General features: G+C 42.2%; 2 protein-coding genes across 26 annotated transcripts in view; both read left to right on the top strand.

The window, feature by feature from the left end:
• The window catches only part of nav3 (neuron navigator 3), a 383327-nt gene extending 364241 nt beyond the window's left edge, over positions 1-19086 (top strand). For 16 of the 22 annotated variants that reach the window (XM_069520097.1, XM_069520098.1, XM_069520095.1 and 13 more), the window contains 17 exons: positions 122-233; positions 599-723; positions 3216-3239; positions 3715-3881; positions 4145-4231; positions 5064-5217; positions 6579-6765; positions 9067-9164; positions 9267-9362; positions 10206-10374; positions 10591-10826; positions 11573-11727; positions 11888-11959; positions 12708-12904; positions 13113-13231; positions 13719-13922; positions 15136-19086. In XM_069520097.1, coding sequence (XP_069376198.1) covers positions 122-233; positions 599-723; positions 3216-3239; positions 3715-3881; positions 4145-4231; positions 5064-5217; positions 6579-6765; positions 9067-9164; positions 9267-9362; positions 10206-10374; positions 10591-10826; positions 11573-11727; positions 11888-11959; positions 12708-12904; positions 13113-13231; positions 13719-13922; positions 15136-15255 — 2322 coding nt within the window. In that variant the 3' untranslated portion in view covers positions 15256-19086. The remainder of the gene's footprint in view (positions 1-121; positions 234-598; positions 724-3215; positions 3240-3714; positions 3882-4144; positions 4232-5063; positions 5218-6578; positions 6766-9066; positions 9165-9266; positions 9363-10205; positions 10375-10590; positions 10827-11572; positions 11728-11887; positions 11960-12707; positions 12905-13112; positions 13232-13718; positions 13923-15135) is intronic. The other 6 variants (XM_069520091.1, XM_069520087.1, XM_069520099.1 and 3 more) reach the window with 3 other exon arrangements.
• Positions 19087-19896: 810 nt separating this feature from the next.
• LOC109645754 (zinc finger protein 345-like) lies at positions 19897-27679 on the top strand. 4 transcript variants are annotated; one of them, XM_069520074.1, is made up of 9 exons: positions 19903-20124; positions 20279-20326; positions 21365-23153; positions 24171-24373; positions 24476-24568; positions 24765-24860; positions 24977-25087; positions 25251-25374; positions 26118-27679. In XM_069520074.1, exons 3-9 carry the CDS (start codon positions 23117-23119, stop codon positions 27584-27586), a joined length of 2133 nt encoding a protein of 710 aa, XP_069376175.1. In that variant the 5' UTR covers positions 19903-20124; positions 20279-20326; positions 21365-23116; the 3' UTR covers positions 27587-27679. The 4 variants fall into 4 exon arrangements, with proteins under 4 accessions (XP_069376174.1, XP_069376177.1, XP_069376175.1 ...); XM_069520073.1 differs by lacking the exon at positions 20279-20326 and having other exon boundaries at positions 19897-20124; XM_069520076.1 differs by lacking the exon at positions 20279-20326 and having other exon boundaries at positions 19897-20124; positions 24171-24381.
• Positions 27680-27701: the final 22 nt, after the last annotated feature.

The raw sequence follows: 27701 nt of genomic DNA, 5'->3' as shown, positions 1-27701 counted from the left end.
TTATGTAGACTACAAAGATTACATTTCCCCGAAAAATGTCTGCGCTTAACTCACTAGACTAAAAACATTACCTCCCCTCTCTCCCTCCTTCTCTCTGTCTCTCTCTCCTCACTCTTCTCAGGAGACTGAGTTGGTTGAGCTGCGGGAGACAATAGACGTGCTGAAGACCCAGAACACAGACGCTCAGACGGCCATTCAGGTGGCTCTCAATGGCCCTGACCATCTCCACAAAGGTAATGAAGGAACAAACAGGGACAATTGGACCAGACTTCTTTTAAATTCTCTGATGTTTTTTGTAGGAGGCCTTAAATACTTTACTGTTTCATGAGCAGATGCATTTTTATTCTGATTGGCCCCAGAGGGAATTGAACCCAGGATACTTCTAGTATTTGCCTTTTTTCGTCACAGAATCAACATGAGTCAGATGTTTTATCAATTTTGCAAAGTAACTTTTATCAACTTTTATCAATGTTTTTTTGAAGCTAAGCCAAACAAAGCTGAGTACTGAAGAGAACATTACATCAACCAACACATTTTAATACACTGACCAGCACATTTCACAAATCCTGTGCACTAAGAAATGTTTTGTCATTTTCAGACCTGCGGATCAGACGGCAGCACTCATCTGAAAGTATGTCTAGTATCAACAGCGCAGCCAGTCACTCCAGCATGGGCAGCCTGGGAAAGGACGCCGAAGACAAGAAGAAGAAGAAGAAAAGCTGGGTAGGTGAAAAATAAAAAAAGAAGTAGACTCATCGCAGTAGCAAGGTTGACGATATAGAGCACCTGGGAAGAAAGGAGTAACGTCAACCTGTTTTATTTTCAAGTTTATTTACATATCTCATGCTATTTGCGTTTTTTGTTGCATAGGAGGTGGTTTTGCAGGTGAAGACTTATTATGGAAATGAATAATACAGTGAAAGTTAAGCTATTTCAAATATATACTCTATTCTTTATACTAACATTAAAAAAGTGAAATGTCTTGAAGGCATAGAAGATTAGCATGGATTTATTAAATAAAGTTTGATTAGTCATCCATGTAATGGTTCAAAATCACCTAAATGCCCACAAGAGTCTACTGAATATGAATACTGAATATTCATCAAAACTGAAAAGGGCAATAAATTTTTATTGCTAGTACTTTTAGTTTTTGTTTTAGTGTTACATTAACTAATTCAAGCCAGTCTGCCTGTGACTCTGGTGTCGATGTAAGTCATCATGTACCTTGACAATTTACAATCGTCATGGTACAGTGTCAAGATATTCACTTTTTGTGTTTGGATTCCCTCCATGAAATGACGTTCACCTCATCACAATTTGCCATCTTGTCACTGTTGCTAGGTTACAGCACTGAGACTGTATCCGTTGAGTGCCCAAGGTATCATTCTGTGGTGGGTCAAGCAGAGGTGTTAACCACCCTGCAATAATTGCTTGAGACCTACTTAATATTTCATATCCAGTGACAACAGCATGCAGAGTAGCTTGGACAGAAGCAAAGTGGCCACTTACGTCACAGATGCACAGATGTTCGGCTTGTAACCAGGGTGATAGTTGCCCAGAGGCTTGAGAAGAGCTCTCTGAATTGGTGTGACAAATGGGAAACTCTGGGCAGGAGAGAAACTTTCACACCTGCCTTAACAGCTCCTGTACTTTTGAAGAGGGTTCTTGATCCCTCAATTATTCAACTGGACTCGGTCAAGTTTGGAGGTTTGTACTTTCACTGGTGTTTCTTTTCTTGAAAGATGAAATAGTGCTTCTCTGGTGGCTCGGTGTCCATAATGTACTTGCACCTGCTATGGAGTTGAAATCTAGACAAAGAGAACATTTGCTTAATGCAGTACCCATCTTCTGTTTCTCATTCTACTGAGGAATTTGTCCATAAATACCCACAAATCGAGTCTAAAAATGTACATCCACAACCATAAAGCTCCCTCCTCTGCCTCTGTCCTCTCTGATGCTGCTGCTCTCTGCTTCACTCTACAATAGCAGCTCAGTGTCCCTGGCTGAAAGCTTATTTGCTGCAGCCCACTGAGTCAGACAGATGACATATTAGAAGTTTCATCTCATCCAAAGCTCACAGGGCCAGAGCCAGCTCTCGATCTCTGCTGCAATACAAAACGCCTGCCCTTGAAATGAAATGCATGCAAACAGCCCAAAAGTTCACCGCAGAGTGTGACACCCAAGCCTGCCATGTTAAGTGAGACCCACAAAAAATTGGAGTCATGCTCATGAATACAAATCAATCCCTTATTTAAGCAGCTATTAATTATTCATTTGCATAAATTTTGCCTTTGTGTGCACGTGGATGCAGACAAGGATGTAGCTGAACTGAGGGAAGTGGGATCTGAAATGAGCAAAAAAATAGCAAGTCATTGGAGCAGGGCAGCAGCAGAGGGACAGTGCAATGAATATGTTGACTGCTCTTCAGTGAGGCACAAACTTTGTGCCAGTAAACATCTGACCTGTTGAAGCGTCCTCAAGCAGGACGTGGATTCAGGGTCAGTTCCTTAGTTATTATTATTATTATTCAGCATAATAATACATTAATATATGCTAATATATATTGTATGATATATGATACACTAATAACTGTAAACATGAGTAAGCATTATAAAGGCTTCAATACTTATTATTTCTTGTGAAGACTATCCATTGACAGCTGGAGCCTATTCCAGAATGCAAGGCAGTAATAAAAGGTTTAATTTATGTTGTACATTTGTGCTGTATTTGTGTGGTCTATTATTGTATGATAATGATTCATACTGGTTCCACAGAACAACATGCTTTATACTGTAACTCTTATTTGGTACCATGCACTGCAGGTGGCATTATAAAATGCTTTAAATTCATTTGAGCATGTCATTTGAAGTCAATGGCATTAAAAATAGTCATATGTGCTTCCTCTTTATGAGTCACCATTTGAAAATCACTGTTTTTTAAGTGGTAGTTAACCAAAGGATGTCAACAATCCAGAGATAAACTGATCTGTGAATGTCTCTTTCACATAAATGGGAGATTAAAAAAAAGACTGACTGTCATCATTATAGCACTCATCATTATTGTCATAATCCCTGCAAAAGCAATAACTGTATTTCCTCAGAGTGAAATCATACAGTTGCTCAGTAAATCCCACACATTTACAGCAATTAGCCTGACTCAGCAAGCAGTAGTATGTGTTTGTGTGGCTTAACGTTGGGTGTGTTCTGCATCTTCAGGTGGCTGATTCCATCCCGGCTCAGGTCAGTGGCTTCCAGAGTGTCTTCTCTTTGCTGTGGTTGTTCCCCATTTCCTTCTACCTTATTTGTTCCTTCTTCTTTCCCTCTCAGAGCAAGCTCTTCTTTCTCTTTTCTGGAAACGTCGGCATGGAAACAGCAACCCTCCCCCTTTGTTCCTCGTCTTCCCCTTTTTCTTCCTCTCTTGTTAATTTGATTGCCTGTTCAGCCTTAATTTCTAGGGTTATTAAAGCCTTCAAGCCTGAACTCCCCTTCTCCATCTCTCATTTCCATCTCTACTTACGGCCTTGCTTTCTGACTCCCTCTTTACCTAAACCAGACAGTGACTATTGCTTGGACACAGCACAGAGTGACTTCCTGATCTGGCAGGATGTGATGTCACCTGAACTTACTCTTAGTATCTGGCATGATGTGCTCAATGCAATCGTTGGGTGGCAGTATTGACGTCTTTGCCCTTGTGTATTTGTTTTCTGTCTTGCAGTTACGCAGTTCCTTCAAGCAGGCGTTCAGCAAGAAAAAAACCAAATCCCAGTCGGCCCATGACGAGATGGAGGAGATGACCGACTCACTGCCGTCCTCACCCAAACTGCAGCATGACAACAGGCAAGGCAGCATCGCCACGCTGCACTCCTCGCCCTCCACCACAGAGTGAGTTTTCACACATGCAGCCTCTCACAAATGTATACACCCACATCCACTCCCACACAAATGTGCGTACTTGTATGAAAGTTACACACACATGTGCATATCGATGCATCTGTACATTTTACACAGTTTGTTGTCTAAATTTATTTTCACTTTTACTTTTTGTTTTTTCACAAATGTCTTTAATCCCTCTCCTCACTTTTCTTTTCTTTTTCCTTTGACCTTTCTGTTCATACTTCTCTTTAACATTTCTCCACCTGCTGTAGCAAGTGCATTTGCGATAGCAAGTCCTCCCCTATTTGGACACCAAAGAAAAAGCAAAACGGCCACGTGGTCTACAAGCACAGATCTCGGTAACAGGCACTGTGTGGCATGCTCCCAGGGACTGTATGTGCAGTGGGGTGTGTTGGTGTGATTTACTTTTGCATCCTAATGCTGCAAAAACCTCCGCATGTGAGAGGTGATGAACTTCACTGGCACACAAACTGAATCAGAACCTTAAGTTAGTTAAGGGAGAGTAGTAGTTGGTTGAATTAAGGATGACAATTATTATACTAATGCCAATGCATATTGGCTCTATACCACTCCTCATGATATAGTAAGCATGCAAGTATTGTGCACATCCACTGTGTGGTAGCTGCTGAGCTCCTTTGTTGAGATGTCCAACATGGTTTTTGAATGGTTTTTGATGTAGTAAATTAGCATAGTGTCTAACGTGAGTTACCGTTTTAGATCTCTGCCTGCTGATAATGAAAATGTATACATAATTATGGCGCCACTACCACATTAGTTTCTGTAAATCCTACAGTGAATGAGGTCTCCTGCATTTTTACTGTTTATATAAAGGCAAATCACATATTGTACATTAATAACTATCACAAAGAAGAAAAATCACAATGTGATAATCCAACATGCGAACCTAAAAAACTGTGCAAGGTTTGGGACCACTGCTGGAATATTTGTGGAGTATTGTAAATGCGAAGGATTCGCCGTCCCAAATGCCTCACTTCCTCATTCACCTCCTTGTTGTCCCTACCCATACAGTTTTCACCACTGACTCCAGCCTCCCTCCAAACTTCACAACTTCAAACTAAAGCTCTTTCATTTCCTTTGAGTGTGTGTGTGTGTTTGGTATAACCTTCAAGGTGACCCCCTCCTCCTCCTTGTGTGTAATCCCGGTTGCAGGTTGTGCGAATGCACCGAGGCTGAGGCTGAAATTATCCTCCAGCTGAAGAATGAGTTGAGAGAGAAGGAGTTAAAGTTGACAGACATTCGCCTGGAGGCGCTCAGCTCCGCCCACCACCTTGACCAGATTCGAGAGGCCATGAATCGCATGCAGGTGGGAATATACTGACCCGCTGGGTCTATTTATGCTTGACACTGAGGTAAACTGCATGGGACAGCATGACTAACTGCCCATTTGCCTGGGGAGTGTGGTTATAAGAAACAGATGTCTCAAATGTAAATTCAAATTGCCTTTTAGTCTATACTCTGTGTTGTAGAGAAAAGATATGAAAACCTATGTTTTGACAAATTCTTAGTTCATATCAAATGAGAGACATCTTTTGGAGACAGAAACACCTTTTGTTGTGTCACAGATTCTTCTTCTGTGAAGGCTCAGACAGGCAAAACTTCTCTTGGTACAATTTATTTGGAGGAAAGTGGTGTGATTCTCCCCAAGGGCACTGAAGCATGACAGCTACCAGTGAGGATGTTAACAATGCATTCAGAGGCTTAGTGACAGGGCACCAGCAGGGCAGCAGGAGATATAGCACTCAAACATATAGTTGCTTTCACTGTCTGCAGTGTACACCTCACACCGACACTGCAATGTTCCCAGTGACCTTTAACCTCAGAAGAACTTAGCAGAAAGACGCTGATGGAAGGAAACAATATTAAAAGCATTTCAGTTATCAAGTTAAATCTTGTTTTTTTTAAAACAACAATTTGCCATGCTATTTCATCAATGAGTTTCCAAGGTAAATGAGTTTCCTGAGCTAAGTTCACCGGCTGCTGCATTTAATATACAGAGATCATAGGGGTAACAACTATCAGCAAGAATTCCAAAATGTGAAAATAGCATAGGCTATTTTGCTGATTAACTTTCCTGTGATCACAATGTGCACAGAGATTCATAAGCTCCAATAAATAACACTCTTCACAGTCTCGGTTTTGAATGCACTGTCAAGGTGAACACTTTTCATAAAGTCGGAATTGTTTAACTGTCTGTGAAGCTGAGTAAAAATATATCTAACCCCTAACCCTCTCTCTGCAAATAAATGCATTTGGTTAATTCATTCCTATTGATATAGTGCAGCAAAAGCCACCCATCATTTCACAGTAGAATCTGCACTTCTGCTTTTTCATTTTATATTCTTTAAAGAAGCGAATGTTCAAAGAGCATTACCACAGAAGTCTGTGTTAAGTGGATCTTTGTGCATGTGGATCGGCTCGTCTGTAGAAGCCCATAGTCTCTCCTCAGATGCAGGGATCATGTAAGGCTCCTTATCTGAGACTTAACCTTCAGTACAAAGAGAGCCTTGAAGATCAGAAAGCTGCTTACAGCCCATAATTCCAGAAATACTGATTCCTAATAACAACATTGGCCAGCCTGAGTGTGAGCAGCCTGTTACCAATGTCTTTGAATATATGCATCTATTAGATTGTGTTCTAATCGTATTTCTTTTTCTCAATGACCAGAATGAGATTGAGATGCTGAAAGCAGAAAATGATCGTCTCAAGTCCAGTGGTAATGCGACGCCCACGGCCACACCCGTCAAAACCGCCCGGCCGCCCTCTGAGACCTCCAGCACCTCCTCGTCCTCCTCGCGTCAGTCCTTGGGGCTGTCGCTCAATAACCTCAACATCACTGACACCATCATGTCAGGTCAGTTCAGTGTCCGGGCTGGTGTCTGCAGTGCATCAATCTGTGTCTGTGTGGATCAGTGTTCACAGGTTGCAGCTTGCTCTGAGAGGTGACTGCAGTAAGTGTGAGAGCAGTAGAAGTCAGTCTTGACAATCTTCAATAGTACATCTTAAAATATTTCGTATTAAGAAAAGCTGTTTGTTCTTTCAAAAAGGTATATTCAGCTATTAATAATAAAATCTCCATCCATGGCATTGTAAGTGCTATGCTCTTCTGTTTAGTTAAGCCGTAGGACACTGTGCATGGTCTGCCGCAGCTCTCAGGGCAGAAGTTTTTTTAAGCAGCATCAAGTTGGATTAGCTCTCTCCGCACATGCCTCAGTAAATGTGAGAGAATTGTGTTTGCACTGGGAAGTGATCCGCAGGAGCTGCACGAAATGATGAAACAGCTCCTCTCTCATCTGCGAGGGCTCATAACCCAGCAGGAGCCTGTTGCACACACACTCACTCACACACACACACACACACACACACACACACACCCAAACATGAGCGCGAACATGAGTTAAATCTCTGCAGGCCTGCTCCGTTTGAGAACTGAAAGAGTTTTGTTCCTCTCAGTTGTCCAATAATTAACATAGAAGGCACAGCTCTCTCCGAGGACTCAGGCCCTCGTTAATTGATGGAGGGATGAGCCAAGTGCAGTGACGCGTGGGAAGACGAGTAGGCCAGCGGGCCGTTATCACCCCAACACAGAGCCCTCAGCTAAAGGAAGCCAGCTGAATACAAAGTACTCACTTCCCTCTCCAAAATGGAGCCTGGGAATAAAAGAATGAAAAGATTTATGGTTCAAGTTGTTAGTGGTGTGATTGTTGTCAAAGGTTAAAGGTGACAGAAAACAAATGAGACAAACCGGACCAATATAGAAACAGCTACTTAAATAATGCAGTGTTCTTTATTTGCAGTTTTATAACATGTTTATATATTATACTGCTGCAGTGAGACCAGTCTCATAAAAGCCAATGTCAGTGACTGATGACCTTACACCACTGGTCATCCAGCCAAGTGTTGAAGGTTCCCTGTTGGCTGCTGCTCTTTCCAAATGTATCGGTGCAAACTGTTTCTATCAGTGCTGCATGAGTCCTGAAATCCAGAAATAAGTTTGCATTTTTGCACTTCTGGTTCCCTCAGTCTAAGGTCGATGGGTTTGTATAGTGCAGTTATAAATCAGTGTATTAACAGTGTGCGGCAGCAAATTGGAAGTGACATGTTGTTTTATTAGACTGACTTTCAGTCACTATTTCCGACTTGTTCTGTTGTCTGACAACAAAAATAGTAAAACAGGGATGAGAAAAGCTTTATTGGGATTTTTCGATGTTAAAACATTTTATATGTGAGCACAGAGAGCAGAAGAAAAGCAAACAGATAAAGGGCTGAAACAGGCTGAAGCCAAGCAGAACACAAATACAACACGATGATGTGATTGAATGACATTAAGCAACAGGCTTTAGCTACTTTTAATTGAAAGTAGTTGTTTACAGCGATAACAACAGTTTTTTGACACTACATCCAACGATATAGATTTTTTATGTCTTGTTCACAGTGAACAAGTAGTAGTTCCTAAACGTTAAAGCTACTGTAACTAATATTCCTATATACGAACAGTGAATAACGTGACTACTTGTGTGTCAGTAGGGTCGCTTGTAGAGAAGAACCTGCAAAGAAGTAGCACCTGACTCCTCAGGACTTTTAGTATTTTGGCTCATTGTTTTTTAGAGTGGTTACAGCTAAAACTTATTATGATGCTGAATAATCATGCATAAAGTAATTTATATGTTGAAATCCTCAATCTAAACACACCAAGCTGCTGATGAGACATGAGAAATATTCCTGCTGCTGTTGGTGAAGAAATGTGTTGGGTGTCCGATTTCCACTCAGTAGTTAAATATTTGGTTCCATGTTGATGTTGACATACATTGTCAGCTAGATCTTCTGTAACTCACTGAACTTTCATCTGTCAAAGGATTTTTCATTTCCCTTTTCTTTGTCTTTCCCTTCACTCAATTTCATTAACCAACACGCAGTTCATCTTACATTATCATTCTGCACACTCACTAGAAATCATTCTGTATGAGAGCACAGATTAAATGTAAAAGTAATTATCACATGAAAGAAACCAATTAACATTTTTTTTTACTTTGGGGTCTGTTTGTCCATTCCCAGCTATAATTTGCTGGCCGCCAGGGCGAGTTTGTTTATAATGAATTAAGTCTCTGGCAGATCAAAGTTGGTTGTGTTTTCTAACCAAAAGTTTTATTTTCAGATATTCTGCTGGATGACAGCTATGAGGGCAATCTACGCAAAGAAGGCCGGAGCGTGCGGATTGTGGTCACCGTCAGCAGTGGGCCAAAAACCACTAAGGTCAGTGGATGAAGACTTAACATTATTTTCTTATTTCTGCCAGTTAAAGGTGCTGCAAACAAATCTGATACCTGTGTTTTTATTAATCTGACAACACCATAGGGTACAAAATGCCAGCAGTACCTGATTGGGTCAATAGGAGTGAGCGGAAAAACAAAGTGGGACGTGCTGGACGGGGTCATCCGACGCCTCTTCAAGGTAAACATTGAAGGTCTTTGATCAAAGCAGGTCGGGTATTGGTAGATAATAGTAACAGCAGACAGACATGTTGTAAGAGAAGCACAAATATTTCTAGTAGCTTAAATGGTGACTGTTCCCTTTTATTAACATCACAGAGCCAATATGCATAATATAGCATTTCATAACGAAAGAATAGAAATCTGATCTCCCTCTGGTCTTATTGAATCTTGTAGATGATTTGACAGGTAGTTTTTCAAAAAGGTGTTATAAAAATTATTATGGCTCATTCATTTACTCTGAAATACAACTACTATCCATGCTGAGGCCTATATTTAATAAAGACATTTCATTACTTACTATTCACATGAACGCCTGGACTTGAATTTCATATACCACATCCTAACTGTGGATGAAGTTCTTTTGTATTATTATGTAATATGTTTATATTTTTTCCTCTTAAAAAATCACTTAATCTTCGGTTTGATAAGTTGAACACTGAATGGTAGGTGTGAAGGTTTTTTGTCTCTGTACCAGTTTGCCCTGTGATATGGCAACTTGTACAGGGTGTATAGATAATGGATGGAGTTCTTTGATGGTGAACTATAAACCTAAACCATGCTTGAGTGATAAAACCAGGTCAAGGATCAGAACTGTTCTATTTGTATAATGACAGTATGCATCACCTCTCCAACGTCACTATTGTCTGACTTATGGTGTAAGACTCACAGACAGACACAGCAAGATACACAATCAATATGAGAAGTAACTGCAGTTCTCTTTCAACAACAATTCAGAGCCACAACATATTTTAAGCACGATCAATATTGCAGCTCTTCATTTTTCACTCCTCCCTCCCTGCAGGAGTATGTATTTCGGGTGGACCCTTTGACCAGCCTGGGTCTCAACTCAGACAGCATTGTCTGCTACAGGATGGGTGAGGTGGTTCGCGCCCACGCCTCTGAAGTGCCTGAGCTGCTGCCTTGCGGCTACCTGGTGGGCGACAACAACATTATCAAGGTCAACCTCAAAGGTACAAAGCAAGGAGCTTTTATTCCAGGATTACAGCAGATTCACATTCTCAAGAGAAGTGTTTGTGATTGTTACCCCGATTAATGTCTGGTTTGATTTCACTATAAACCTTCAAAAGCATTTCTTGAGTTCTTGCACATAACAATATAAGACATTACTACATTGATTTTCACTCTTTTCTTTCTCATTCCGTTTTTCCTTTCTTCCTTCGCACTAGGAGTGAGAGAGAATAGTATAGACAGTCTGGTGTTTGACACGCTCATCCCAAAACCCATCATCCAGCGGTACCTCAACCTGTTGATGGAGCACCGACGCATCATCCTCTCAGGACCTAGCGGCACTGGCAAATCCTTCCTGGCTGCCAAGCTGGCCGAGTACATCATTTCCCAGATGGGGCAGGAGGTGACTGAGCACAATGTGGCCAGCTTCAACGTGGACCAGAACTCCAGCAAGGTACAAGAACAGAGAAGTCTCATGTTGAAAATATGGATTCTCAATGCATTGCTACAGTGTAGCTTGTAGTTGGTCTCTCTGCCACCTCCACCTCAAATTATTTAATATATGCTCATACAAAAGCATCTCTGGAAAAAAAATATTGCTTTGATCCTCGGGGACTGAATTTACAACCTGACATTTTTCTCTGTTGGTTTATTATTATCTTTGGGGATAAATAATAATACACAATCAACTCTCAACACAAGTACAGACCCAGAGATGAAATGCTTGAAACCTTCCTTTAGTCTGTAATACACACAACAAAGTCTTGTTGACTACGTATACTTGTACAACTTCTGAAGATACCACAACCTGGATGATCGAGAATCTTCACAGACATTTAAATAATGGGCCTCAGAGTGGGAGTTATATCATCAAAAGGTGTTTTTGATCACGTTAACCGCAGATTCAGAGACAAATCAATTTTACTAATTTGTAGTTTTTATAAAAGTTCGTCCAGAGAGAGAAAAATGCAGATTCGCAAGCAGTAAATGTCATGTCTGTTATTAAACTCGTGATTTCTGTGAATATCAGCTAGAGGATGGTGATTTACTGTAAATGTCAATACCTTCTTCGAGTTTAGCGTAAATAAAGAGGTAGTGGGAGCCGTCACCAAATTATTCATCTGACATACACCTTGAGCCTTTCAAAGAGCTGCATCTAAATTAGGGTTCACACGGTGACAAATGTTGCCCTTCTCCCAGGATCTGCGTCAGTACCTGTCCAACCTGGCTGAGCAGTGCAACTCTGAGGAGACGGACACAGAGCTCCCCACTGTGGTCATCCTGGATAACCTCCACCATATCGGCTCCCTCAGTGACATATTCAACGGTTTCCTCAACTGCAAGTACCACAAATGGTGAGTCGGAGCACTCGTGACTCGTTGTGCCCAGGAGAAATGAAAACACAGGCAGTGACTTACAGGGAGGCCACGCTCGTGTCCATCATTACTGACCCAGCAGCAACACAATGCAGCAGTTGTGGGTAACAATGTGTTTTGTTCTCCTTGTCTCCTTTAGCCCGTACGTCATTGGGACCATGAACCAGGGAGTTTCCTCCTCTCCTAACCTCGAGCTGCACCACAACTTCAGGTGAGTGACATGTCTTTAACTTTGATTTACACTGTTTGAATTCAGTATGTTGTGGTATTGGTGGTTTATGCTGAGGTTAAACTACTGATGTTGTAATGTGTTCAAATGTGATTGATTCCACAAACTAATTTGGTTTACTTAATTTCCTTTTATTTCACAAACCAGCCACTAGGGACACACTTTTGGGTAGCTCTAGTGCCGGTCCCAAGCCTGGATAGATGGTGAGGGTTGCATCAGGAAGGGCATCCGGTGTAAAACTTGTGCCAAAACAAACATGCGGATCACAAATAGGAGGGGTAGTGGATATATTGGCAGATGATCCGCTGTGGCGACCCCGAAAAGGGAGCAGCCGAAAGATGAAGAAGAAGAAGAATTTCCTTTTATTTCACCTCTCAGCTGACGTGTTTGATTTTCATTTTCTAACAGCATTTTAGTTCTCACAGATTGTAAATGAAAAACATTCTTCACTAGGGAGTGCTGTAATTACATCTTTTAGATAATTAAACTATTGTGCATGTTATCAGTGTTGGATCCTTTTGGTTGGCATATTTGACTAGCTGATGATTTGGCAAACATTAAGTCATTAGTGAAAGCTTTTACGAGCCAAACATTTTTAGTTTTTATAGTGAAGTGATATATGCTTGCAAGAAAGCAGCACGAGAAACAGTCTATGTGGCTTGATAAGAAATGTAGTTTCATGTTCCAATGAATTTTGAGATTCACTGATTTTATTTCTCTCCTGTCGTAGGTGGGTGCTGTGCACCAACCACACCGAGCCCATCAAAGGTTTCTTGGGCCGTTTCCTGCGCCGAAAGCTGATAGAGACAGAGATCAATAAAAACATGCGCAGCAATGACTTGATTAAGATCATTGACTGGATCCCCAAGACCTGGCAGCATCTCAACGGCTTCCTAGAGGCACACAGCTCCTCCGATGTCACCATAGGTCAGTTGAAGCATGCACACACATACTTATTTTAACCACAGTCTTTTCAAACATACGCTAATATTCAGTCTTTGAACATTAGCAATCCAAATGCATTGAAGCTATTGAGTATCGCTCAAATTAGCATGCCTATGTTATTAGCACGTCTTTTGTCTCGCCTTCTTCCATCCAACAAACCCTCATCGTCTGGGCTCTTTTGTCCACGCAGGCCCCCGTCTCTTCCTGTCCTGTCCCATGGATGTCGAAGGCTCTCGGGTTTGGTTCACTGACCTGTGGAACTACTCTCTGGTACCCTACCTCCTGGAAGCTGTCAGGGAAGGGCTTCAGGTACGTCCTATGATCCTTAAAAGGTGTTTTGTGGACCATCAGCCAAAGTATCTTTCAGCACGAGAAGGATATTTTAAAGGTCTTTCCACCAGCTGCAAAAATAAAATCAAAATAAAATACAGTGATTTATAAATCTGCACTGTTATCAATGATCGTACTGTATAACCGTAATATAAATTACTTAATTTGAATGTAACTAAGCTGTTTTAATTTCTCAAGCATAATAAGAGACCGCAGCAGTGCGGTAGTTACTGTCCCTCTAAATTTTCTGCTACTTCATCCTTGTACTCCACTAAATTTTAAAGGGAAATATTATTCGTTTTATTCAACTTATTATATGTCACAGACAAAACATAAGTCAAATCAAAATGACTCCCTGCATCATCAAAAAACAACTTTGTATGCTTATGTTGGACAGGTGATCACAAGCTATTTTTCATTATTCAATGTCAACCATACGTCTTTTCCCCTTTTGGTCAATCTACAGCTTTACGGCAAAAGAGCTGCATGGGAGGATCCGTCCAAGTGGGTGAACGACACGTATCCTTGGAACGCTGCTGCGCTGCAGCAGGATGGCCAGGCACTGCTCCAGTTGAGGCCGGAGGATGTAGGATATGATGGCTACAGTTCATCCAAGGAGGGAGCCTCATCTAAGCAAGTGTCTCAGAGTGACACTGAGGGAGACCCACTGGTGAGGAAGACAGAAAACACAAGAAGCAACACAGACAGACATTAATCTGTGCAATTGAGGAACATACTGTGGGGAGTTACATTTATTTGGGGCATTTAATAAAAGGAAGCTGAAAATAATGAAAAAAACGAATGGAATGTTAAGGAGCCAGGCTCTATTTTACATTGCAACAAGGCAGGAAATTAAAATGAGAAAATTAGGTAAAATAACTTGTCCCTGATCATTACCCATTAATCAAGGGATTTAATTCAATAGATCAAATATTTATATACATTCATATCATAGAGTTCCTCAAGTCAAGGTTTCTGGTTCCCATAGAACGAAGTGTCCATTCTTCTGCAAAGTAAGAAACAATAAAAAAACAAGCAGGTGAAGTTGCTTGGTAGTATCAACTCATTACACACACACACACACACACACACACACTAGAGGATCAATTATTGAGGAAGATTCAGAGAGAGAAGACGGGTGGAGAGAGAGAGAGTAGACGGGTGGAGAGGGAGAGAGAGAGAAAATTAATTTCCATTTGGGGGTTATTGCAGCCCAAAAGGAATTAAAGGTTAGTCATCCAAAAACAACTGGCTTGATTTAGCGTGTGTGTGTGTGTGTGTGTGTGTGTGTGTGTGTGTGTGTGTGTGTGTGTGTGTGTGTGTGTGTGTGTGTGTGTGTGTGTGTGTGTGTGTGTGTGTGTGTCCACTCTGAGCGCAGGTGTGCCAAGACTCATTTTAGGAACTCTTGAAGCAATGCGCCAGATGCAGCAGCACTGTTGCATTATTTAGACCATTAGCTCTGTTACCAGGATGAGAGGTTCTACTGTGTTATTGTGGTGATTTACTCCGAGTTGTTCTTTAATGTGTGTGTGTGTATTTATTAGATGTAGTAAGTACAGTGGCATCTTAGATATACTTGGAAATCTGAACCTTAGTTTTGAAATAGGAAAATAGGCTGTAGCAGACGATGGCTTTTAACTGGAGTTTACAGAATAACACCATATTGAAAAGTGGTCCTAATATTTTGTCCTGCTTATAGATGTAAATTGGTGAGTGTAGGGAATAGCTTGGATTCAGTTAGCTTAGTTAAGTCTAAGTACCTCCGACTAACACTTTACTATATCTGTGTCTGTGCATGTATTTGAAGCTGTCATGCTTGATCTGTCTTTAGTTCTCCATCCTCAGTCTCTGTTATCAATCTGTTTGCTGCATTGTGTTTGCAGATGAATATGCTGCTACGGCTGCAGGAGGCAGCTAACTATTCCAGCACACAGAGCTGCGACAGTGACAGCACCAGTCACCATGACGACCAGCTGGACTCCTCACTGGAGTCGGCACTATGAGAGCGAGAGCTGCGCTGGGACACACTGCACCCTCAGACCCCACGAACCGGGGAACATTTGAACCTCCAACGCTGTCAGATACGGAGTAGTGCGCAGATCGATGACATGTGAAAAGTTTTATCATCCAAAATGTTACATCCATCATTTCACAGTAAACACCTATTTTCTACATAAGGATAGTGCAATATTAAATCACATTATTATATGGAAAACAATCATTCAGGTTGGATCATTTATATTTCGCTGACATCAAACAGAGAAGTTAGTGAGTAATCTATAATGGATGTATCACATTTTAAAAATACAACTTTTCAAATATCTTTAGACGGGGCTTTTCTCTGAAGTTGAATTCCAAAGAGTAAAAGGTTTGTGCTCAGCCGTGACGAGCCACTGTTTACTCTCCACGACCTCAACTATGGTCGTTAAAGTGTCAGAGAGAAGGGGAGAAGGTCGACGTGACAAAACTGGATTTTTGTTCCGTTAAAACCCAGATTTATCTTTAGATGTTTACAAGGGCGGGGACAGGTTCTGTTTCTTATGTCTTTCCTTGTTTAAAGAGGTGCTTCACACACAAACACACACATACACATAAATGCACTTATAAACAGGCAGCAGGGGGAGATTTTCCTTTAATCAGAGGCTTTAATCAGTCCGAGCCTTCATTTGACCAATAATCCAGCCTGCCAAAGTGTCCTTGAGCAAGGCATGGTACCTGTAACACCTCTGAGGTACCTGATGTCCAACAGGAGGAGGACAACACAGTTTTTGGGGGGGGCTATACAGCGCCCTCTGGTGGCTATCCTGGAGGCTCTTAGCTCTTAAAAATTGAGTTAATCACAGCATCAGATTGATTTTGTCAAAGACCAGCAGTTTGTTGCAGTTTGCTGAACTGGCTTCACACAAGTTACTGATTTAGAGTCAGGTCGGGCTGAAGAAAACTTTTTTGTCTCGTTGTTTAATACTATCACCTTTTTGTGTCTTTGCTTTTTCTAAACATAAATTGTGCAATTCTGTGTTTCCATGATGGCAAAGCCTCTACACCTCTAATGTTAGAGTCACAACGCTAACATTATCATAAAATACTGGCATACACACACACACACACACACACACTCATGCGTCCCTCCAGCTCAGTGGACAGCTGAGCCTCACGGTGCTGGTCTCCAGCCCTGAACCTCATCAGTTTCAGGCACTGCCAAGCCGCTCGCCGCTGCCCTGCACGCCAACAAGCACAACCAATGTTTGTGTCATCCAGCCACATCGCTACTGTGAAGAAAAAATGGACGAGTGCCAATGTTTCTCTTTGATTTACTGCCAAATACACACACACATCACACACTCACATCACACACACACACACACACTCAGACACAGACTTCCCATCACAATGCAGAAGCGACCGTGGTTGTAGACTTGGATGAAGTTGTTTGAGCTTTCCTCACACCAGAAGCATGTTGTCACAGCGCTCCCTCTTTTGATCAAACACACAACTGTATCAGTTGATCATTTGCTAAGCTCCTCCCCCAATCAATGATTGTCCAATCACGTCTGTCAAGCTTTGGACACTCAGCATTGGAACAGTTTTAGGGTGGTGTCATTTTTGAGCTTTTTCAAAACCAGAAACACAAGAGCAAAAGTGCGCATGTCTCACTACCTAGCTTAACCATGTGAATAATATGAACCACTGTGCTAATAAGCTTATATACGTAAATCAGTTTCTGCAAGTGGGCTTTCCTGGGACGCATGATAAAGCATGATGTAACGTATGCAGCTGCCAAAGTGCACAGTCAAGACCAATTTTACACGATGCCATGGAAAAGTCATGAAAATAGCGTTGGCTTAAGTAGCTGCAGCTTTATATTAAAGAAAATACTAATTTCACATAATCTAATTTACTAATTTCAAGTGTTATCCTTGTCATTGTAAACTGCGGAGGTGGAGATCTTGACAGACATAACAGTATCTAAAGGGGGTGGAGCTTAGCAGATGGTCCGAACAAATGGCTTAATTTCCTGTGACAACCGAGCAGTTAAAGTTGGCTGCAACAGAGAAATCTAGAAAGTAACAGGAAAACAGAAGAGTGATTATTTTTAGTTAACAGTAATAATTGAATGATTGAAGCTGACAATGTCCTGCTTGAAACTGTCTGGAACCCATTTGAGAGTCTCGTTCAGCCTCCGCATCCGTCTGGAATCCACGAGCTACAGAATCAGAGAAATCAAAATTACTTCAGCTCAAGAGCTGAATAAGGGAACAATGATATTGGTGCTTTCTCACTGCCTTAAATGTGCAAAAGCATCTCCTCCTCCCATTGGCTGTAGTGAGAAAAAGGTGAATGGCGATGATTCGCTTCCCGTTCCGTCAAAGATGCTGCTTGTCATCTTTAGTTCGTGGTCACTCCCTCTCCCTCCAAACCGCCCTTTCTCATTTCTGACAGTCAAAGTATAAAAGAGTTGATGCTGTATTTGAATTTAAAACTGACCAGTATTGTAAAAACATTTAGAAAGGGGGACGGGGTGTTTTTTAGTTGTTTTGCGCCCAGTTGAGCTGGGCTCACTTGAACAGACAGGAGCACAACCAAATTGTTTTGGGGTTTTCTAGCCTGATGAGCATGTTTTGAAGCTTTTTAAAGGGGATGCATTGAGAAGAGACCTTTACCTTTATGTATGCGTGTATTGGACGGAAGCCATTTTGAATTTCGATTGTCCTCTCTTTGTTTAAACGAGTGGGTTGGTTTTGCACACTTTGAGGTCGGGGTGGGTTGTAAATACTTAAGTCTTGCACAGTGAATCAAAGATGCATTCTGCCCTGTTGATGTTACAATACGCTTAACCCGCTGAGTAAATTATTGTACTTAAAAAAAAAAAAGAGAGATGCAAAACCTCAACACGCTGTCAGAAACAGTTGTGTGTCTTGTGGTGATTGGATGTTTTGCCGATGCAGGCGGCATACGGTGTACAGTAGGAACTGTTTGTGAACTCACTGACATCACAGACTGAGAACAAAAAAAAGAGGCACTTTTCCCCTCATCCTGCCATAATATTCTCTGGCTCCTCTCTGTCTATACGAATGCCTGTTGTTTCTTAGAAGCACTTCCTCCGTGGACGTTTGAACCCAAGCTTGCCGCCACGTTAGGCTCGCCGGCTACGCGAGGCACTGAAGCTGACCCGTCACCGTACTGTATAACGCTTACCGACGACCAACAGGTGCTACTAGTCAGTCAAAGCCCATCAGAGACCAACAAGTCCCATTGTCGCGACCTCAGGACAATCCTAACCTATACAATCCTACCTGCGTTCAGCTTCACGTGTCTCCGCAGCCGAGCCTCAGGTGGTTCGCACGTGTATCTGGCCAACTTCACCAACCTCGTGTCCTCAAGGGCGCGCGGTTGCATGCGAAAGGGAGCAGTTGCCACGGTAACGGGTTGCTCTTAACTTGACCTACACCCACGTATCAAACCTGAGCTCGGCTATCCCACATTGAACCCTCTGGGCTACTCTACACTCTAGGTGTAGGCCAGTAGATCCCGAGCTTTCAGAGCTTGGTCACCGGTAACAGTGTAATCTACAGTGCTGATGATCGACTGGTCATTTTTCTCCACTTACACTCTGCAGTTACATCTCAGTTGAAAACCATAGCATTTACTCTGGTTTGAGAGAAAGTTTTCTTCTTGTTTGGGTGAAACATTTGTCCTTAAATGTTTTATATTTTGTACATTTGTATGTAACATATCATGTAAATAGACAGAGACAGTGATTTAACTCATCTGGAGGATTTTGTAGTCTTTGTAAAGCCCTAATAAATGGTATTTGGTGTCACACGAGCAAACGACACGCTGAGCTCTTGTCTTTTGTGTCCATTGAGAAGCATTTGTGTAGTAACATTATAGAACATCTAACAAATCAAACCTTATATTTTGAGGACAGGATTATATGTGCTAGTGACACACTATGAATTGAATGTGTCCATGAAGTCACAGTTTGAAAGCTCTGACTGGTAAAGATTGCACTTGTCATGTCTTGTGTTGGCAGATCGGGAGGCACAGACTGCTGTGTCCAGTGGGTAACAAGCTGATGGTGATGTGTTTGTGACATCTAGTGTTTAAACACAAATGAGCAAAGATAAAATAAGGTAACATAAAACAACACAACATAAGATAAGATAATTCTTTATTCATTCCACAATGGGGAAATTTACAGCAGCAAAGAGGGTGGATATAATTAGAAAAAGAAATAAAAACTAATATTAACTCAATGATATTTGCCTTTGTTAAATAATGAAATAGAGTTTAATAACACTTGCTTTTTGGCGTTATTTTGTAGGATATCTCTTCAATCAACTTGACTTTAATGCCAAGGTTTACAATTAGCTGCCTTCTTTCTTGATCCTATGTTTTTTTTTTTTCCTGTATCATGTTTTCCTACTTTTTGCAAAATACTATTAAAAATATATATATTAATATAATTGTTTCCAGTGGTAAACAACGGACAAACTGTATTTACTGCACAATCCCTCGCCTGGTTGTTTTTTTTATATATAAAATAAATAATAAACCCCTGCAAATTCCTTGTATGTGTAACTGCTTGGCAATAAAACCGACACTCCGTACCAGCAGGTGGCGGTAATGCGCCAAATCGTTGTTTGCCAACCGCCCATAAAACCCAATAGAAGAAGAAGAGACAGGAAACCGACGCAAACATGGGACTGAGCTCAACTCCTGCGACTGAGTCCGGAGAAGACGCGAGGATGTTTAAATCAGAAGCTCCGGTGTCTTTGCCCAAACACTCGTACTGGTTTGACTTCTGGGTGTTTGTGCTCTTCGACATCGCCTTCTTCCTCGTCATGTATTTCATCGTCCCGTAGCCACAGGTGAGTGAGACTCGTTAGCTTCCGGCTGTTAGCAGCGGGCGGCTACGGAAGTCTCCACAGCTCACGAGCCGATAACGCAGTTAAAAGTGATGAATGAAGCTGGCACCGCTTGATTTGGTCATTTTGAGGCGTCATTGATAAACTTGTGTTTCAGGTTTCACTTTCCAAGACCCAGAAGTATTTGATCTATTCGGTACTCACCGTAAGTACTACCTGTCTGAGTTAGCCTGTAGTACCATGTGATGAACAGCTGAGGTCACCACTGAGCTATCGTTAGCGTGCACTCTACTGATGATGTCCTTCATTCATCTGCTCTTGTTGTGTGATGTGAGGTTGTGACTGTTCTTTCATTCATGCATTAACTTCACCAGAAGAGGAGTGTACTGTTTACACAAAGTGTTGTTAATAACTGACTGTAATATGTTCTGAGTGCTCCCATGAGAGTGATGCAACCTATGATTGTTTTACCAAGCATGTAATGATATGAATCCAGCGATTACTTTCATTTTAACCCGATTCAGTTTTATTACAACACGCATCATCTCAAGACACTTAACATAGCAAGTCAAAACTCGACGCCTTACTACATCATAGACCAACTCTATGAGCAAGCACAGCAGGAACAGTTGTGTAACTGTCTTGTGTAAGCGCTACTTACAGATGTAATGATTTGTTCATTATAAAAACACCAGTATGTAGTAGTAATGAATACAGTAACCCTGATGAGGATAAAGGATGTGATAATGATAATTATTGTTGTTAGCGTGTGGGTGATCAAGTAATGTGATGAAAATATGAGGAGCAGATGTAAAGACAGAAGTGTTTCTGCAGCAGAAAGTTGCTTTAGAAATCTTGATTTGTTTGAACAAATAAACCAAAACATGCTCAGTATAATTCTATGGAAACAAGAAACGCTGCAGATCGTCACATTTGAAAAGATTGAACCGGCAAATGTTTTGTTTGGTTGCTTGTGGTAAAAAAATTACTTTATTTTCTATCTGTCCAATGATCATGCCATAAATTCAGCTCCAGTTCAGATTGCCTGGGACACTTCTGTAAAAGCTTCCCTTGATTGGGACTTTTCAATTACCCACGTTGCATCTGGTTGATAAGGGCATCGACATTCTGAGACACCCTGTGTTCACCCATCAACCAAACTACCTTACGTTTTCCTCTAAACTGAATATCCCCTGTACCTTTGTGTACCTCACAGTATTTTTGCCCCTTGTTTTTGTTAAAGGTTTGTCTCCTGGGCTGTGGAGCCTGAAGACACTGAGTGCTGGTCCCGCCCTGTCGTGAAGAATGCTAACCCAGCTTTGACTGACTTCTGCTGCTGTGTTATCTAAAACAACATCTCATGGTTCCACGCCTCGCACCGCGTACCCGCAGGTTTTATACACGCAGCCTCCTGCTTTCATATCAAAGATTTGAACCACACAACTCCCTCCTCCTGTGACCTGTTGCCAGCTGCTGTAACTTCACGTGTGGATTTATTTCGTTGCCACGTGGAAGAGAAACATTTGAAATATTTATGATTGATTGAAAAGTGGCAATGGCATCATCAGGACTTGGATACTGAACATGTAATATCACTCAAATTCTATTTTAAGTATTCTCATTAATATAGATGTAACCCAGTAGAGTGAAACTGAGCAAGATGTCACTGAAACAAAATTAATGTTGACACAAAGTGATTGTATCATATTTTACGTGTTTTACATGAATGTCTCCAAATATTTTGATCAACACCTGAGTCCTGGAAAGAAACGATCAATCTCAACCCTAACAGGTTTGATGAGATCAAGATGATCCAGTGTGGGGTCACTTAAGAATGAGGTCAAAAATTTTAACTCACATGTGTAGTTTCGCCGCACTAAAATGATGAAAGTTTGCACAGGGAAAATACTGCAAATAAAGTGTTTATACCAACCCCTCAGTGGAGCTCATCTGATTGTAGTTAGCGGTACAGTTCAAGTATATATTATCACATAACAGTGTCACCCATGGGTGTTTTTGAGCATTACTTAATCTGAACGTGAAATGTAAAAAAAGTATTTCTTAAACATGTCTTTATAATTTTATTTAATATGAGCAAGTTATTAGTACCATGATGAAAAGGTGACGGTACTTGCTATTCACTCAACTCTCAATGATTTAAAAAGAATAATATATCGGCAAGTTATGAGTGCCGTAATGAAAAAGTCACCTCTTGAGGATTTTAGTAAAACTTTATAATAATTGGAGGAAGTTGGATGCCTGAAAGAAAAATATTTTCCCTTTCATTTTCTCTAGATTTCTGCAGTTAATTTACTTCACATTTTAGATGTAGATAGTGGGGGTCATCCTGAACAAGTGTGAAGTGAAAATCCCTCTCACCTCCTTGAGGAGTGTTTTTTAAATGAATATTTAATAGGATGCCTTAATGGAAAAGCAGCTGACTTTCTCTGTAATTGTCTCTAAATTTCTGCAGTAAAATGACTTGAAAGCTGATGTGAACCTCGTGAGGATTCTTTAAAAAGGATCTTTTACTTTCTGTAGAGAGAAATCTTCTGAAACTTGACACACAGACAGTTGAAACATGTCTGCCACCTCTCAATGATTTAAATAAGATGTAGCAGGAGCACGCTTTGAGTGCTGTGATGACAAAGTGACTGCAGTGAAATGTTTTTTAACTTGACACAGTGACAGTGGGGGGGGGGGGGGGGGGGTCTCCATGAACCAGAGTGTCACCTTTAAATGATCTTTGAATCAATAGATTTAATATGAGCGACATAGTGAAAAGTAGTTTCTTCTATACCAAGTGACGGTAAACAGCTCCTAGCACCTGTACCGTAATATCTTAAATAGACAAGCACCTGTACCGTAACATCTTAAATAGACGCGCATCAATTTTCAAAGTGTGGCCGGAGTAACCCTGCGTCCACACTCGGTGGACCTCGTGCCCGCTGCGTGGTTCACCAGCGACTGTGAGAGACCTCATATCGTGTGAACGATGCAGAACACTGACTGCTCCTCTCTGGACAACACAGGTCAGTCTCTCTGGGCTTCTTCTCCGAGCAGCTAGCAGCTAACTAGCCCTCTAGCTTAGCGTTAGCACGTAGCTCCAGCTATCGGGAAAAGCGTGTGGCTCGCTCGCCCAACATCACCGAGTAGTGTAATCGTAGTAAGTTATTACATGTTATTTCTGATTCTGTCACGTTTGAAGCCAGACGTGTTAAAGCTGCGTCATCCAGTGTTTGGCTAAGATGCTAACTTAGCTCAACGAGGAGCCCAGCAGAGTTGTTAGCTCATGCTGCTTGGTGCTTGTCATCATGTGTCACGTTGTGTGAAGTGAATCTCTGTTTGTCATGTTATCTCCAAACGAGGAGCAGATGTGTCATCACTGCAGTTTACAGAGAACTAAAACCAAATCTGATGTAGTTTTCTCCACAAGTTTAACTTTGCACGAAGTTCTATGTGCCTTTTACGTTGTGTCAGAGTTTATAAAAGTTTCTCTATCGATCTGAAATGTGTAACTGGACGTGTGATACAGAAGGTTAACACACTGGTGTCATAGGAAATGTTTTGCTGGTTCATTTTCACGCTGGTCGGGTCACAGGATCAACAAAGGGAACCAAACTCTGGAGTGTTGATTGAGGAAGAGATGAGCTAATGAAGTTTGAACTTGTAGAGAGGACTGTACAGATGGATGGGTCTTATCTCTCTCAATATAGGTCACAGAGAAATTGCTGTCATCCCCAGTATTTAAAAAATTATGATAACAGTTAATGTTGAAAATCTTTAACACCTCCAGAAAGTTTAGTCTGTGGTTTTCGAGTTGTATTATATCACATATCACAAATACAACACAGTGGAATCAAAGTTAAGCTTCATAAAATGTCATTAAAAATGTTTCTCATGAACGAATGAGCAAGAAAACTTTCTGCAATGATGCAAAACATAAGTGTGATGATTTTGAATGGAATGACACTATTGTAAGATATGCACACATTCGAGTTATGTTGTACTGCACAAAAAACGTCATCATGACCCCTCTGTCTGTACAGACGTCTTCCTGCCGCTGTCGTCGCTGAGGCTGCTGATCCCTCCTCTGCGGCTGCTCTCTGCTGCGATGTGGCAGGTGGCTCAGCGGAGAGACCATCTCGATTATGAAAAGCTGGAGGAGTTTGTGTCACTGGTGACAGCCACGGTTCCAGACCTGCTCAGTCCAAAGCAACGAGGCAAACTGCTGCTCCGACTGCGATCCAAAGTGAGTCGGTGGGTTTCAGCTGAGATCAAGTGACAAAGCATCCAACTGTCATGTCACTCTTAATGGAAACAGCCGATTTAATGTCTTGCTGTCTCTCTTCAGATGATTCTTGAGCTGTGTAGAAATGAGGAAACCGCCGACACGTTGTGTATACAGCCGCACCTAGAACGAATCCGCCCACCAGGTCACACAGGGGTAAGTCTGAGCAATGTTTTTTCGCAATGGCCTCATTACAACTCCCAAAAGAACAGGTGACAACGCGTCAGCGCTGTCTGTGCATGTCACATGTCAGAAAGTGATGGCGTGTCCTGTCCCTTATGAACGTCCTGATGTAGCGTTGATGCTTATACTGTTTGGAGATGGTCCCAGAGTCAATGACAGTATATTTCAGAGTGGCGATGCAGAGCTGGATGCAGAAGAGGCCATTTTTGTGGAGCTTGTCCAAACACTCCTCAAAGACCCAGCAGAGAGGAAACATTTTTACCAGGTAAGAACACTTCACGTAAAACACACGATTTTATTGTTGTCGTGCGCTTGATTGTTTTCTGTCATTTTACCCCCACTGTTGGATTTCTGAATAATTGTTACTTTTGTCCTTCTCAGGAGGTTTTCCCAGCAGAATATGGTCTCAGCTACGACACAGACATGCAGCTGCTTGTGTGGGAGTTTCTTTCCAAACTGGAGAAGCTTCTGCCAGTACCAGACCTCGCTCAGGTGGGAAATGACAAGATAGATAGATAGATAGATAGATAGATATATATATATATATATGTTTGTTTCTGAGGGGAAGGTTTTTTTATGATTCTTGTGAAATAACCTTCAATTACTCACAGTTTATCGTACGGTGACACTTTGTCATTCGTTTGTCCGTAACCAGACAGTTTCATGGCTGACCTCTGCCCCCTCAGTACTGAGGGACTGCCTGCAGTCGCTCTCCAACCCCGATGACCTGAGGTCTCTCCTGCAACACCATAAAAGCCTCGAACACCTCGGTGCACAAGGTAAAAGAAACAGATGGCTTCTCATGTTTGTTTGTTTTTAGTTTTGTTGTCATCAGCCAAAGCATGGCTAAAGACCAGAGGTGGTAAACGCACTCTGTACTCCAGTAGAGGTACAGAAACCTGTGTTAAAAACCACTCAATTAGAAGTATCAGTTCTGTTTCAACCTTTTTGTCAAAGTGTTAAGAGTACAGGCTCTGAATGTACTCGCAGTATAAAAGTAAAACGTTGCCCTCTTAAGGCCATTTCTACCTGTTGTATCTGTGCAAAGCAAACTGAGACTCGTGTCACATTAAAATAGTTGGAAGACCATTAAAAATAAACCACTCTTACTTCCAATAATAAAAAAAAACAATACACTAAAAACAGGGTTATGGCAAGATGTGTTGAATGAAGTGTTTGAATAGGGGTGTTGGGAAGGAGGTGCTGGATGATGCAAAATAAAGCAATTTGCCTCAACAAAAGTAAAAGTCATCAAAAATAAAGTTATTTACAGAAACATAATTTAAGAAGTGTTTGTACTTTGTTACTTCCCACTACTGCTGTTGCTGTATCATCCTCTTGCTGAGGTATTTTAGGAAAATGACTAGAGTGGACACATTTCCTTAAAAGTAGTCAGCTTAATGTGGTCACGGAGGCCGGAAAACACGTGAAAGTGACTCGTGCAGTAACCTGACAAACTGTGTCGGTATTTTAGGAAAATTATTGAACAGCTCATTTGTCTATATCTTCTGTTATTCTACAGGAACCACTGTTGAGATGTCCACGCAGGTCTTTGCCTGCTCCGAGTGTGCATTCTTCCACATGCAGGAGTCCTACCTGCTGCAGCACATCGAGCACAGTCACCCAGAGCAATACGGCAAGTTCCAGAAGGCTGCGACGACGGCCGACGCCCCAAAGAAGAGGGTCCAGTGTCCTGAGTTCCCAAAGCCTTTCCCCATCCATGACAGGCCCGACCCCCACACGTGTCAGGAGTGCGGCAAAACGTTCACCCGTGCCTCGGACGTGACTCGTCACCAGCGGACGCACACCGGAGAACGTCCCTACACCTGCGATGAATGTAAGAAGGGCTTCAAGAACTCTTGGGATCTGACAAGACATCAGCGCATTCACAATGGAGAACGGCCCTTCCTCTGCCCCCAGTGTGGCAAACGGTTCACGCAGATGGGTTTGCTCAAACTGCACTTTAAGCGAACAGCCTGCGGACAGACATGCAACCCTCCCTTAGACTTAACGACAGAGGTCGTAGTCGCTGAGGAGACATCAGAGAAAGCCAGCGGTCAGTACAAATGTCAGAAATGTGGCGAGAGCTTCGACAGCATCCTGGAGCGGCTGAGGCACAGGCAGGGACACGTGGTTCGGCGTCAGTACAAATGCTCCCTGTGTGAGAAGATCTACAGCCGAGCGTCGGATTTAAAGAGACACCAGATGAAGCACACGGGTGAGCGGCCATTTTCCTGCGAGTGTGGCAAAAGCTTCACCCACGTGTGGCTCCTGAATAAGCACCAGCAGATCCACATCAAGGAACGTCCTTACCCGTGTTCAGAGTGTGGGAAGAGCTTCACGCAGGTGCAGATTCTCAACAGACACCTGCTGACTCACAATGGCCAGCAGCCTTTCCAGTGCTCCTCCTGTGAGAAGAGCTTCACGCAGCTGGCCAGCCTCACACGCCACGAGAGAATCCACACAGGCGAGAGGCCGTACGTCTGCTCCACCTGTGAGAAGACGTTCCTCACGCAGGGAGAACTGGGCAGACATCAGCGCAGCCACAGCAACTTCAGGCCATTCAGTTGCTCGCAGTGCCCCAAGAGCTTTAAAACCAAGCGTGCTCAGAGCGAGCACCTCAATACGCACACGGGCGAGCGTCCGTTTACGTGCTCGCGCTGTGGGAAGAGATTTGCCAAGTCGACCTCCCTCATCCGGCACAACCTGACTCACACAGGAGAGCGACCGCACCAGTGCTCTCAGTGCGGAAAGACCTTCCTCACGTCCGGCGAGCTGCTCCTCCACAAACGGATCCACACGGGAGAAAGGCCGTACCCCTGTTCCTACTGCGAGAGGAGGTTCAGGTGCTCGTCCGACCTCAACACGCACATCCGGACACACACCGGGGAGAAGCCGCACAGCTGTCTGTTGTGTAAAAAGAGTTTCTCTACATCTACAAGGCTGAAGAGACACGTGCGTATACACGGAGAAGGGCTAAAAACAGTGTAAACACGTAAAGTTTGAGCTGTCAGGAGGCGATACTGTATTTATGGAAACAGTGCGATTATTATGATAAAAAATAAAACCATTGTTTAATTGTCATTTTATATTATTTATGGTTGTG

Source organism: Paralichthys olivaceus, chromosome 23 (genome assembly GCF_024713975.1).
Source record: "Paralichthys olivaceus isolate ysfri-2021 chromosome 23, ASM2471397v2, whole genome shotgun sequence".
Lineage (NCBI taxonomy): Eukaryota > Metazoa > Chordata > Actinopteri > Pleuronectiformes > Paralichthyidae > Paralichthys > Paralichthys olivaceus.
This window is presented reverse-complemented; position numbering and strand designations above follow the sequence as displayed.